Below are 14702 nucleotides of genomic sequence, written 5' to 3' on the forward strand. Positions count from 1 at the left end.
GGAGATCTTGAATAGGTTTGACATGGAAGCATCAAAAGTGATATACACTCCCATTGCTACGACCACTCGACTGGAAATGGATGAAACTGGATCCCTTGTGAATCAAACCATGTATAGAGGCATTATTGGGTATCTTCTCTATCTCACTGCCAGCAGACACGATATTGTCTTTAGTGTGGGGGCTATGTGTAAGGTTTCAATCAAATCCCAAGGAATCTCATTTGAAGGCTGCTAAAAGAATTCTGAGATACCTTAAAAGAACACATGACCTGGTCCTTTATTATCCCTCAAGTGACAGTTTTAATCTCAGTGGATATGCTGATGCAGACTATGCAAGATATCTTATGGACAGAAAAAGTACTTCTGGAATGGCTCACTTCCTAGGTTCATGTCTCATCTCTTGGGGAACAAGGAAGCAAAACTCAATGGCTCTTTCAACAGCTGAAGCAGAATATGTAGTTGTAGCATCCTACTGTGATCAACTTCTATGGATTAAGCAACAACTAGAGGATTTTGGGGTACTTACTGAGAGTGTTACCCATCTATATGATAACACCAGTGCACTCAACATGGTCAAGAATCCAGTTCAACACAAAAGCACCAAGCATATTGATGTGAGGCATCACTTTTTGAAGGACAATATGGAGAAAGGGTTAATCTGTATGAAGTTCTGTAGCACAGAAGACCAAATTACAGATATATTCACCAAAGCATTAAGTAGGGAACATTTTGAAAGAAACAGAGTTAAGCTAGGGCTTTTAAAGCCCAATTGAGAACCCGATTCCTCATTATTTGGGTATGAAAATCACCTTCAGGTAAAACTAGCTAAAGTGTTTTCTGGCCAAGTCTAACTCACTTCAATATCATTGCAGGTAAACACGCATGATGAGTATAGAAGCTGTAGATGCAGTGCATGGATGATAAAAGAGGATTGATACTTTCAAATAACAGGTCAAGAACCTGGTCCTTTTACCAAAGGTTAGTAGTTCTGTGCATTCTTTAATACAAGTCTTAAAAAGGTACAAAACACAACTGCCATGTCATCCACCTTTTCAGACCCTGCTGTCATGCCTCTTCACTTCAAATCATTCCATCTCCCTCTGAAACATTGCACTTCTCCACGATCAACCACCGTTTTAGAACCAGTCCCTATCTCTCTCTTCATAATTATCTATTCTTAATATAACCCTCCTCCTTTCTCCACAAACCATAAGTCTTCCATTAGAACTTCCCAAAGTACCTTCACTCCATCTTTTCAATGGCTGATACAAACTCCGACATCCCTGCCTCAGTCATCCCTGGTACTGAAAAACCTATGGAGTCCTCTGTCCCTTTTGAGTCTTCTATAACCACTCCTACTCTCCCTACTGAAATCACACCTCACCCAGATTCCCCGTCTCTCCATTTCAGAAACCCCTAAAATTGTTGATCCATCCTCTCTATCTTCAGAGGTTCCCACTAATCAAAGAACAAGTGGAGAACAAGGTCAAAGCCTTGAGGTCGCAGAGGGTTCTACCATTGTTGCTACAGATTCCGTGGTGGCAGTGGTACCGATTGAGGAAGAAAATGTTGTAACCATCTTTGTGGTATCTGCTGACAGTGTCCTTTATGAGATAATTTCTCAAAGAAATGAGGTACAGGGTATAGGGGAAGAAGGAGCCATAATGACCATTGAGGGAATTGCACTAGCAGAAACTACTAGGCCCTCACATGAGGAATCTAACCCTTCTCCGGAGGACCCAGTTTACGCTTCTTATTCCCAGGACAATTCTGCTCCTGTATTTGCTATTGCGCCTCTGGACATTCAAGCTCCTGAGATGAGGTCCAACGATGAGGAGGATTTAGACAACCTGACTCTTGATGCGTTCATAGTTAAGCAAATGGTGGTGTCCACTCCTGAGTCTTCCACCAAGTGACCTACTACTAGGTTGCAAGCTAAGGTGGCCTACGACTCTGCACTTCAAAAGAGCAGAAAAAGTAGTAAGAAGCAAAAGAGGAGGTTGGTGAAAAATAATGTACCCGTATGTGATAAAGTTGTCCTTGTGGTGGAAGTGGAAGAGGAAACACCAGAGGAACCTGGTTCCTTGGTGAGAGGTCCCAGAAAAAGAAGTAGCCTGCTTCAGTAGAGGAAGTTTCAACCCCCAGTTCCAAGTTGAAGGATGTTGTGAGTGAGTCCTCAATGTCTGATGAGGATGTGTTAGTCAAGTCTAAGGGAAAAGAGAAATCAAGTGGTGGGAAGTCTGGCAAACAAAAGTCTGAAACTGTTTAGGAACCTGGTTCTGTGAAAAGGCTGAGGAGTGACGACAGTTCTACTTCAGAACGCCTAAGGCACCAAAAGGTTCTGCTGGGTCGTACGTTTGACCCAGCAATCTCTGAGATGGCTGGTATGCGACAAGTTCTTGAGATGGTTGAGTTTCAATTATGGGGGCATCTATTCCAAATAGATGCACCTAAGGTATTTGAGGATGAGGTTCAAAGCTTCTTTGCTAGCCTCTTTCCTGTTGAGACCGACCACATTTGTGCTTTGGTGAATGGAGTAGATATCGTGTTCGATATAAGTTTGTTTGGGAACATTCTTAAAGTCCCTACAGTTGGTATGTCTAGTGTGAAGGATGCATGTTAGTATAATTTCCGAAATGCCATGGTAAAGGACAATGCGAACCAAAAGGGGGACCATATCCACAAGAAGGAATTATTCCCTATTTATCAACTGCTTTTCGAATTGGTAAACAAAGTTATATTTCCTCATGCTGAGAGAAGGTCCATAACTTCTAAGTCTGACTTGTTTTTGATGGAGCAACTGGATAGATTTACTCATGTAAGCCTGCCTGCTATTATGATTGAACACATGCAAAAAGTAGCAACCTTCAAGGATGGTAATCATGACCTTCCATATAGGTTTCTGCTTACACAAGTGTTTAAGTTCTACGAGGTGCCGTTAGGGCAAGGCAAGGTAGGAACTAAGAAGCAGGCTTTCTCACAGACAACGTTGGAAGAATGCGAGTGTATAGAAAAGAATGGGGGGGGGGGGGTAGGCAGTACATCAACCGTCTCACAACTCACTAATGCTCAAAATAGCGCAACTGAGGAGATTCATCAGTTGAAGGCTAGGAATGCTATCCTGGAAGGTCTACAAGCCCAAAGGGTTCCGGCGTCAAATGATGAAGTGGCTTTGACAAAAGAAAATGCTTATCTCAGGGCGCAAGTGGAGAACCTGATAGCAGAACTGCTCAATGAGCAAAATCGGCCAATGCCCGAATAGATCTAGTTCTCCAAACTCTTGCTGCTTCCATGCCCTCTACTCCTAGTGCTCCCTAAGTACCCCTTTAGTGACTAATTTCTGGAATGTTCTTTCAAATTTTTTTGGTAGATGTTTTGTTTCTTTTTTTGATGTGGTTGGTATGTAACAGTACTGCTCCCATCTTTAACAGTCCAATTTTGCCTTTGCTTTTTAAGCAAAGGAATATATTTTTATCTATATAAAATCGATCCTCTTTTATTATCTCATTGCTTGAATTTTATGATTCTCTTTTCTATCATGTTGTGTGCATATATGTGGCATGAGTTGGCTCGGCTAGACTTCTTTATGCTGTTTGACTGTTTGTGTCTTTTTAATGATGCCAAAAGGAGGAATAAATAAGTGTAGATAAAATGATCAAACTTAAAATTTTCAAAAGGGAAGGCATAAATTCAGAGGGAACTTGTGAGCTCCTGCTACTTTATCTGGTTCACCTTGCTCTAAATACATGTTATCAATGTTTAAGTTTGTCATCGTCAAAAAGGGGGAAATTGATAGGTTTTCAATGTCTTTGCCTTATATTTTGATGATCTAACAAACTTATTGTCAAGGACCAGATAGGGAATCTGACACACTTGGGCTACACTGCAAGTTAATGGATTCCAGCTAAATGTGAACTATTATAGCTTCAGGAGATATAGAACCAAATAAGGACCTGATACCCTTGTGGTTCCCTCATAGTAGTATGAAGTCAATTGGACACAACTGGAAGCGACATGACTGCCTACACTGTTTCTGCCTGCACTACACTGTTTCCAGTGGCCACTTATCCTTTTACCAATGAAAGTGTTTACATCATTCAAGAGGTTCAATGGACAATACTATGGGTGGTGGAAGACAAGAATGCATGATTTTATCATGGCTAAGAATTCTGAGTTATGGGATGTCATATGTGACAGCCCTTATGTCCCAACAAAGGCACTTGAAGATCTTCCATTCTCAATGCCGAAAACCAGAAAAGAATACACCGATGTAGACAGGAAATCTTTGAAGAAGAATTTTCGTGCCAAGAAGATTTTGGTATGTGGAATAGGACCTGATAAATACAGTAGAATCTCTGCTAAGGAGATATGAGAAGCTTTGCAAACAGATCACGAGGGAACCACCCAAGTAAAACAATCTAAGATAGATATGCTCACTACCGAGTAAGAACTCTTAAGGATGAAGGATGATGAATCTATACAAGATATGCACACAAGATTCATTTCCATCATAAATGAGTTACACTCACTTGGTGAAACCATTCCTAGGAACAAGCTAGTGAGAAAAATCCTCAATATTCTACCTAGCTCTTAGGAAAGAAAGGTGAATGCTATTACTGAAGCAAAGGACTTGCAGGAGCTGACTATAGACGAGCTGGTTGGAAATCTGAAGACCTACGAGATGAAGAGGAAGATAGACAGTGAAAGAAGAGAACTAAAGAAAGAAAAGAACCTGGTACTCAAAACTGATAGCAATGACTCAAGTGAGGAGGGCAGTGACATGGCTTACTTAACCAAAAGATTTCAGAAGATGGTAAGAAGAAATGGAGGAATGCTAAAAAGGGGCAGCTCTAGCAAATTAAAAAACTATGATCTCTGTCATAAGTGCGGAAAGCCTGGGCACTTCATCAAAGACTATCCTCTCCTGAAGCAAGGATTCTCCAAGTACAACCCTGAGAAAGCAGCTAAGAGGAACCCGGTTCCTGACAAGGACTTCAAAAGAAAGAGATCTACTGACAATATGGTGAAACAGGCTCTTGCAGCATCGGGGGACTCCTCTAGTGAGTCTGAAGATGAAACTGATGCTGGTGATAGTTCCATGATGGCATTTGAAAGCGAGAAAAATGAATATGATTCAACTTTTACATTGATGGCCCAATCAGATGATTATGAAGAGAATGACAACAAAGAGTTTGACCAAGTTTGACTTTTTAATATTTGACCTTAGATTGGATTTTTACTGGTTTCATTAGCTTCGTTTGGTGATTTTGGACTTAGGAGCGCGCCTGGATTATGATTTGGATGTATATAGTAGAATTTGGCTTGAAATTGCGAAAGTTGGAATTTTGAAAAGTTTGAACGGGAGCGGAATTTTTGATATCGGGGTAGGATTCTAATTCCAGAAGTTGGAGCAGGACCGTAATATCAAATGTGACTTTTGTGCAAAATTTGAGGTCAATCGGACGTGATTTGATAGGTTCGGCATCGGTTTGGGAAGTTTGAAGTTTCAAGTTCATTGATTTTGAATTGAGGTGTGATTCATCATTTCAATATTGTTATGTGTGTTTTGAGGCCTCAAGTATGTCCATGTTATGATATGGGACTTGTTGGAATGTTCGAACTGGGTCCCGAGAGGTTCGGGTGAGTTTCAGATAGGTTTGGGTTGTGTTGCGCTCGATTTTTATCTTTCGACGTTGTTTATTCGAGCATAAATGGTACCACACTAATCAAATAAGCTCTAAATTCTATTTTTATTAAAGTATAAGATCCACATGATAGTTATGGAGTCATAGCAAAAAGAATCGTTGAATTTGGATATCGTATGAGAGAGTTATGCTCACTTTAATGTCGGGGAAGAAAGCTGGTGCTGGTGTTTACGCAGATGCAAAGTTGGGTCCGTATCTGCGACCCTATGGGTCCGAAAAATTGTCTTAAAAAGCGGAAATGACAGATAGAAATGCGCAAGTGCAGAGTTTTTATCACAAAAGCAAAAATCCCTGTGTATAAAAAAATCAGACTGCGTTCTTTTGGTATTTTGAGCATATCTTGAGTTCTAAAGCTCCGATTGAGGTAATTTTCACGGCGTTCTTCTGGTCTTTTCATGGGAGTTAGTATCTAACTATAATTTTTGTATCTCAATATGATCATAGGAGTTCATTTTTAAATTAATCCATATTTTGATTGGAAAATTGGGGATTTTTATCAAAAACATTTCTAAAGTGAGTAATTGAGTTTTAAACATCGATTTAGAGTCGGAATTGGATGAAATTAGTATGTTTGGACTCATAATTGAATGGGTTGTCAGATTTTGTGAGTTTTCTAGGGTTTCGATGTATGGGCCCAGGTTGGGATTTTTGGTCGATTTTGGGCTTTTGATTAAAGATTCGACCTTTTTCTATTAGGATTGGTTCCTTTAGCATTGTTTGATGTATTTGAGTTATTTTTTGTTTGTTTCGAGCTGTTCGGAGGTTAGAAGGCATGAGATAATATTTTTGGAGCATTGCTTAGCTTGCTCGGTATTGGAATTGGCTTGTTCGAGGTAAGTAACTCTTCTAAACTTAGTGTTGAGGATATGTAACCCCAAATTTCATATTATGTGATTAGTGTTAGGTGACGGGCGTGTGGGTATGCACCCTGTGAATTGTGAATCTGTTATTTCCATGACATTGTATAGTGGCCCTATCTTGTTAATATATGTGTTTTCACCATATGATAAAGTAATTGAGTTGTTGATCATGCTAGATATTATATTTAGTCTTTAAGACGATACTGTTGGGACCATAGTGGTCATTTCTTGCTGTCATCTCACTGATTTTTACTGATATTTCATACTCAGTCATATTCATGCATTCATATCATATCTCAGTCTCAGTTGTTATTTATTAATACATCATATCATTGTTGTTGGGCTAGTTTTATGACATTGTGAGCCTGTGAGTGAAACTATAGAGATTGATAACTGAGTGAGGTGGAGAGCCTGGTTATCAGTGATAGTCTTGGTATCAGGCTCCACGCCGCAACATGTTATATTGATTTATGCGTGGATCTGGCTTATGATAGCGCTTGGGATGTAGGAGACCCTCCAGAGTCTGTACACCCCCCAATGAATGCGGTTGATTATATTGAGGGATGGATCTTCCCTGGACATGGATCTTGTCCGAAGTAGTTATATACCTGGGGATGGATCTTCTCTATGGGTCCAGATTGGCCTTCCTCGATACTGAGTGACTGATGGTCTGTGATATATATATTTCAGGATGGATCTTCCCTAGGACAAATGGTCCATATACAATATCGAGTGGTTAAACATGATGAGTGGAAAGTGTGCGGCAGTGAGATTGAGTACTCTGAGAGTGTTAGTACATGATTCATCTCTAAGATACATGGAATTGGCATGCACATATGACATGCATGCATATAGATGAATTTTTCCTCATATTGCACAATATGACATTTTTCATGACTTTTTACACACATTGATATGTGGGCATAGAAAGGTATCTCACACTTGCTATCTGGAAAGAAAATGAAACATCTTATTTATTGTGGAAAGTATTTTTGAAAAAATTACAGTTTTCAAACGATCTCATATTTTTTGACGGTTTCGGTAAAAGATTTAGATTTTCACTGATATTCTTGGAAAAACGGAACTATTTTCGGAAAAATTGTGAAAAAGCTAAGCATTTTATCTCTGAGTTACTTCCTTATTTATATGCTCTATGTTGTTATGATCTGTTATTGGTTATTGGTGTTGGACCCGACCTATGTTCCAGCTTGTCACTACTTTCAACCTAAGGTTAGGTTTGTTACTTACCAGTACATGGGGTTGGTTATACTGATACTACACTTATGCACATTGCGTGCAGATGTTGGTTGTTGTGTTCGATGGGAGATGGATTTGAAGATGTACCTTCATTTCGGTTGTAACTGCCTCTTGTTCATGGTAGCCGTAGGTTATAGATTCATAAAACTCTATTTATGTACTTTTCAAACAGAAGATGTATTTACTTCATATCAGCTTTGTAAATTCTATTTTTAGAAGCTCATAATTTGTACTACCAGTCCTTAGAAAATGTATAAGATCCAGGTAATTCTTTTATTTAATTGTCTTATTATTATTATTATTATTATTATTGAAATTGGTCAGTTATTAATTGGCTTACCTAGCGGGTTGGGTTAGGTGCCATCACGACTAGTGAATTTTGGGTCGTAACAGTTTGGTATCAGAGCTCTAGGTTCATAGGTTCTACAAGTCATGAGCAAGTGTCAAGTAGAGTTTTGCTGATCGGTATGATGATGTCCATAACTATCTTCGAGAGGCTACAGGGCATTTAGGATATACTTCCCATCTTTCATTCCTTATCGTGCAACATTGATTCAGATTGAAGCGTAATCCTTTGAATTCCTTCCATGCATTCGTATGCACACTTGAGTGCTCGGTATCAGCTATGCATCGACGACCTATGATTCTAGAGATGAGGTTTGAGATGTGATTTTAGTATGCTGATGATGGGACAGTCTGGAGGACTTGAGGTCGGGTTTTTATTGTAGTTTTAGCACATAGATTTTTATTGTATGAGCACGTACTTTTGGAATTATATGTCCGACAATGTCTTTTTTAGTGGAATTATGGCTGGATGGCTATGTGATGAGTATGATGTGACTGCGAGATGTGTTCATATGGTCTGAATGTGATGAGAAGGGTTTTCTTGAGGTGTAGAAAGAACAATTGGGGGCTTGATTTCCATCTTGATTTGACGTATAACCTCAAGTTATGGGTATATTGGATGATTTTTCATGTCGTTTAGTTGTGAAATGAATTAGGTTCCCATGCCTTGTTGGTGAGTTCAGACTCAGGAAGATTAAGTGATTGTGTAATAGTTATGACTATGGAAGGGTATAAAGAGATGTTAGTTTGAGGCGAAGCAGGTAAGTTATCTCCTGCAGGGTGTGCTGAGGTTTGTGTGATCCCTATGTTGTTTTGTAGCGAGTTCTCTTTTACTAGTGAATTATATGTATTGCAATTTAAGTTTGGATCGGTTATGAGATTTGTCTTGACTATTATAATGGTGAATTCAAGATTTGCAGATGATTTGAGATATTAGATGGTTTGTGGTACATACGCTTATGAAGGATTTAGTTGAATTTTAGTGCGGGATTTTGGGCAGCAACAGAGTATGGGTATTATAAGTTATCAAATGCTTTATTCCTTGTCTTTGAGCCAAGTGGGAGAGTCTGCTATCGATGGGTTGATTGCACAATTATGTGTTGTATTGGTTTTATTTTGAGGTATACTGGTGAATCCGTTATGGCTTACAGAGGTTGAGATCGAGGATGACTCAAGTAAGGCAATTTTTGGATACGGGTTGTATTACACTCTATTGGTGTATGGAAATCATGGAATGATTGAGTACTTATTCGTGAAGGATATAGTGTTCATGGAGTAGAAATTTGCTCGGTTGCTTAGAGTTGTGAATTACTTCTTAGGGTGTTGGGGTGAAAATAGGGCACATGTCGTTTGGTCTATTTGGGCGGTGCTATTGAGATTCGAGTAGAGTGGATGACTCTCGAGAATGATTCTAATGAATTTAATATTTATATGTGGTAATTGAGAATGTTGTGGATTTGTATATGGCTAGAAGCTGAGAGTTCCATGGGATGGTGTCGAGACACGTAATATTTCTATATCATTATGGATTCTACATTCAGTATCAGGAAGGTAAGATGAACAACTTTAAATTCACACAAGGTCTCTTCACAGTGGGTATCTCGGTTGTGGTACTTTTGGGGTGCTTAAGAGAGCATTCAATGGCTTATGAGCCTTAGGGCGGTGTGGTTTTGTGCAAGGGTCTCGTATGGTGAGTCTTGGTTGAGGATTGTGGTATATAGCGAGGAGAAGTATCAATTTGAAGGTAATTCAGAAGGAACTCGGAGAAATAGGATAGCTTGGTAGTAGGTTGGATCGGCATGGTAAAGGATATGATCGGTTCTTTGGGTTCTTATGATGTGGTAGGTTTCTACAGGTCTTTTGTGGCAATGTTCTTGGGTTTTTGGTGACCAGCGTGACTTGGTTGAGTTAGAGAGATTTAGTTATGATGGCTTAATAATGTGCAAATGGGTTTCAAAGAGATCTCAATAGTTTCTACCACAGCTCAAGGAATATATTTCCTACTAGTGTGAGGAGCATGTAACATACAATAATTTTCTCCGGATGAAATCAAATGGAAAGTTCTTGGCTAATTGAGTATGTAGGTGCTTGTGACTCGGAGTGGATTATGAAGTTCTCGTATTTTTCATATGATGGTATGGTATATGCGGTGTGTCGTGTGGGATCGAGATTGGCATGTGGAAGGTCATGATTCGGTTTTGAAGGGAAGGGCATAAATTCTTAGGTAGCATGGACGGTTAAAGATGACTAGGTAAATGATATTACTATTTAGTATGGCTTGATGAGAGTATACATTTCAGAAGGGGAAATGTGTTCTGATTTATGGATACTTCATTGGCATTGTGGCACTTTCCTGGTTGATCGACTGCTGATTTTCAGATATTGCTATGTGGCATGGAAGAATTATTGAAGTATTCCTTGTGGGATGATCATGTATGAGAGATGTGTTAGATATTCGGGCGAGGAGTTGTGATTTGTTGGTTATATGCACATACGACACGGTTCTATTTGGACATTATAGCAGAATTTGAGTGAGATGGGTATTTGAGTGATGCATGATTGATTTAGCATTTTTATGTTCTTTCGGGTTTTGTATGGTACTATGTTACTTGCTATCTATGGTTATGGTAATGCAGTTTGGGTAATTGATGTCGAATTGTGTGTGGTTATTGATTTTGAGCATAATGTCTGAGGTATTTCGTATGGACCAGTGTTTGGATGGGGACACACGTTGTAGTAGAGTTATATTGAGGTATGATCCTTTGTGTTAGGTTCGTGTGTTTTGGTTCTGCAGTGTGTGATGGGTTCTTAACATTGCATTGTGGTGGTACTCTTTGAGCTTGCAGGACGCTTCTCTTATTTGAGTCATTTTCCATGTTTGAGTACATTTTGGATGTTGCTTATTGGTGCACGGATTGCATGGTTGTGGCTTTAGATTGTATTAATGTGTCATGTCACTAGAGTAGCCGTGTTGGGTGAGATGAGGTCATTGGACCTAGAATGATACTATCGGAATTTATTACAACATGTTTAGAACAATAATGTCAAAAGTCAGTTCAGAAATTTGCTATAGTTCTTATTGAAGGAGAGAGAGCTCTATGACTTGTTTATCTGACATATGATTATGAGTTTCTACGTGTTTGTTTCATCATTGGCAGTATATGAAGGTGTTAGAATTAGGCTTTGTTTGATAAGAGGTTTATTACCGGCATTGGGTTGTTTTGAGCAGCCACTGTGATTAGAAATTATCGCTATGAGTATTTGAGTTTGAGGTATATCATGTGATTACATCTTGGGTTATGGATATGGCTTGATACATCTTGTTCAAACTTACACAGTGTGTAGATGTGAGATTCTGATCTTATAGAAAATTCTGGATGTTTGAAATTAGGTTCTAAGACTTATTGGCTAGGTTGGATTAAGAAATTTCAGTCATGTTGTGTTATCAGACCTGTATGGGATAGGGTGACGTGGGTGCATGGTAAGGTCACACTGCGGTTTGATAGCTTTGAGAACAACTCTGGGCACATTCGAGGACGAACGTATGTTTAAGTGGGGAGGGGAGGGATGTAATGACCTGACCAGTCGTTCTGAGCAATTGCACTTCGCTCTGTATGATGTATTATGACTTATGTGAATCGTCGGTTTTGATTTTCAGGTTATTCAGAATTGATTTGGAAGAATGATTCTCAGCTAGAAGCTTTAAATTTGAAAGGTTTGACCAAGTTTGACTTTTAGTATTTGACCTCGGATTGGATTTTTGATGGTTCTGTTAGCTCCATTGGCTGATTTTGGACTTATGAGCGCGTCCGGATTGTAATTTGGAGGTCCGCGGTAAAATTTGGGTTGAAATGGCGAAAGTTGGAATTTTGGAAAGTTTGACCGGGAGTGGACTTTTTGATATCGGGGTTAGATTTCGATTCTGGAAGTTAGAGCAGGACCGTAATGTCAAATGTGACTTGTGTACAAAATTTGAGGTCAATTGGATGTGATTTGATAGGTTTCGACATCGGTTGTGGAAGTTTGAAGTTTCTAGTTCATTGATTTCGAATTGAGGTGTGATTCATCGTTTTGATGTTGTTATGTGTGTTTTTAGGCCTCGAGTAGGTCCGTGTTATGATATAGGACTTGTTGGTATGTTCGAACGGGATCCCGAGGGGCTCGGGTGAGTTTTAGATAGGTTTGGGATGTGTTGCGCTCGTTTTTGATGTTTCGACGTTGTCTCTTTTAGCATAAATGGTACCACATTAAGCAAATAAGCTCCAAATTCTTTATTCATTGAAGCATTAGATCCGTATTGTAATTACGGAGCCATAGCAAATCGTCGAATTTGGACATCGTATGAGGGGGTTATGCTCATTTTAGTGTCGGAAAGGAGAACTGGTGCTAGTGTTTTCGCAGATGCGAAGTTGGGTCAGCATCTGCGATCCCGCGGGTGCGAGAAATGGTCCGCAAAAGTATGATAGCTGCAAATGCGTAGGTGCGGAGTTTTTATCGCAAAAGCGAAAGTCCCTATGTAAAAAAATAAGACTGCGTTCTTTTGGTATTTTGAGCATATCTTGAGTTCTAGAGCTTCGATTGAGGTGATTTTTGCGGAGTTGTTCTCATCTTTTCATGGGGGTCAGTATCTAAAATTTTTGTATTTTAATATGACCACAGAAGTTTATTTTTGAATTAATCCATATTTTGATTGGAGAATTGGGGATTTTTATTAAAAAAATTTCTAAAGTGAGTAATTAAGTTTTGAACATCGATTCGGAGTCGGAATTGGATAAACTTAGTATGGTTGGACTCATAATTGAATGGATTGTCGAATTTTGTGAGTTTTCGGGTTCCTAGGTGCAGGCTCGGGTTGGGCTTTTTGGCCAATTTTGGGCTTTTGATTAAAGATTCGACCTTTTTCGTTTGGGATTGGTACCTTTATCATTGTTTGATGCATTTGAGTTGTTTTTGGTTAGTTTCGAGCTGTTCGGAGGTTAGAACGCGCGAGATGGAATTTTTGGAGTATTGCTTGGCTTGCTTGGTATTGGAATTGGGTTGTTCGAGGTAAGTAACTCTTCTAAACTTAGTGTTAAGCGTATGAAACTCCGAATTTCATGTTATATGATTAGTGGTTAGGTGGCGCACATGCTAGGTGATGGGCCTATGGACGTGCAGCCTGTGAATTGTGACTTTATTGTTTCCATGGCACTATATAGTGACCATATTTTATTGATATCTGTGTTTTCACCATGTGATAAAGTAATTGAGCTGTTAATCATGACAGATATCATGTTTAGGATTTATGCCGATACTGTTGGGACCATAGTGGTCATTTCTTGCTGTCATCTCAATGACTTTTACTGATATTTCGTACTCAGTCATATTCATGCATTCATATCATATCTCAATCTCAGTTGTTATTTATTGATACATCATATCATTCTTGTCGGGCTAGTTTCATGACATCGTGAGCCCGTGAGTGAGACTGGAGAGATTGATGACTGAGTGAGGCTGAAAGCCTGGTTATTAGTTACAGTCATGGGATTGGGTTGCACGCCACATCATGTTATATTGATTTATGTCTGGATTTGACTTATGCTAGCAATTTGGCTGTAGGAGCCCCTCCGGAGTCTGTACACACCCCTAGTGAGCTCAGTTAATTATATTGAGGGACGGATATTCCCTAGACATTGATCTTGTTCAAAAAATTTATATACCTAGAGATGGATCTTCTCCATGGGGCCGTATTGGCCTTCCTCAGTACTGAGTTACTAATGGTCAGTGATGTATATATTCCGGGATGGATCTTTTCTGGGCCAAATGGGCCATATATGGTACCGAGTGGTTGAACATGATGAGTGGAAATTGTGAGGCAGTGAGATTGAGTACTATAATAGTGTGAGTACATGATTCATCTCTGAGATACATAACATTGGCATGCGCACATGACATACAAGCATAAAGATGCATTTTTCCTCATGTTGTACAGTATCACATCATTCATGACTTTTTAGACACATTGATATGTGGGCATAAAGACGTATCTCACACTTGCTATCTGGAAAGAAAATGAAACATCTTATTTATTGTGGAAAGTATTTTTGGAAAAAATATAGTTTTCAAACTATCTCATATTTTTCAAGGGTTTTGGTAAAAGATTTGGATTTCACTAATATTATTGGAAAAGCGGAACTATTTTTGGAAAAACTATGAAAAAGATGAGCATTTTATCTATGTTTACTTCCTTATTTATATGCTCTACGTTGTTATGAACTGCTGTTGGTTAATGGTGTTGGACTCGACCTATATTCCAGCTCGTCACAACTTTCAACCTAAGGTTAAGTTTGTTTCTTACCAGTACGTGGGGTCTTTTGTAGTGATACTACACTTCTGCACATTGCGTGCATATGTTGGTTGTTGAGGTTTCTGTGTTCGATGGGAGCTGGATTTAAAGATGTACCTGCATTCGGGTTGTAGATGCCTCTTGTTCATGGTAACCGTAGATTATAGATTCATAAAATTCTATTTATGTACTTTTCAAACAAAAGATGTA

At 39.1% G+C, this 14702-nt stretch overlaps 1 protein-coding gene across 1 annotated transcript; it reads left to right on the top strand.

Annotated features, from left to right (window-relative positions):
• The first annotated feature begins 4780 nt into the window (after positions 1-4780).
• Positions 4781-5206, top strand: LOC138884911 (uncharacterized). The gene has a single exon (XM_070165778.1). The coding sequence runs from the start codon at positions 4781-4783 to the stop codon at positions 5204-5206; it is 426 nt and encodes a 141-aa protein (XP_070021879.1).
• Positions 5207-14702: the final 9496 nt, after the last annotated feature.

Source organism: Nicotiana sylvestris, chromosome 2, assembly GCF_000393655.2.
Source record: "Nicotiana sylvestris chromosome 2, ASM39365v2, whole genome shotgun sequence".
Taxonomy (NCBI): Eukaryota; Viridiplantae; Streptophyta; class Magnoliopsida; order Solanales; family Solanaceae; genus Nicotiana; species Nicotiana sylvestris.

What these genes read in the sequence shown, in the direction of transcription:
- LOC138884911 (XM_070165778.1), top strand. Translation starts at nt 4,781, where the DNA reads ATGGCTTACTTAACCAAAAGATTTCAGAAGATGGTAAGAAGAAATGGA.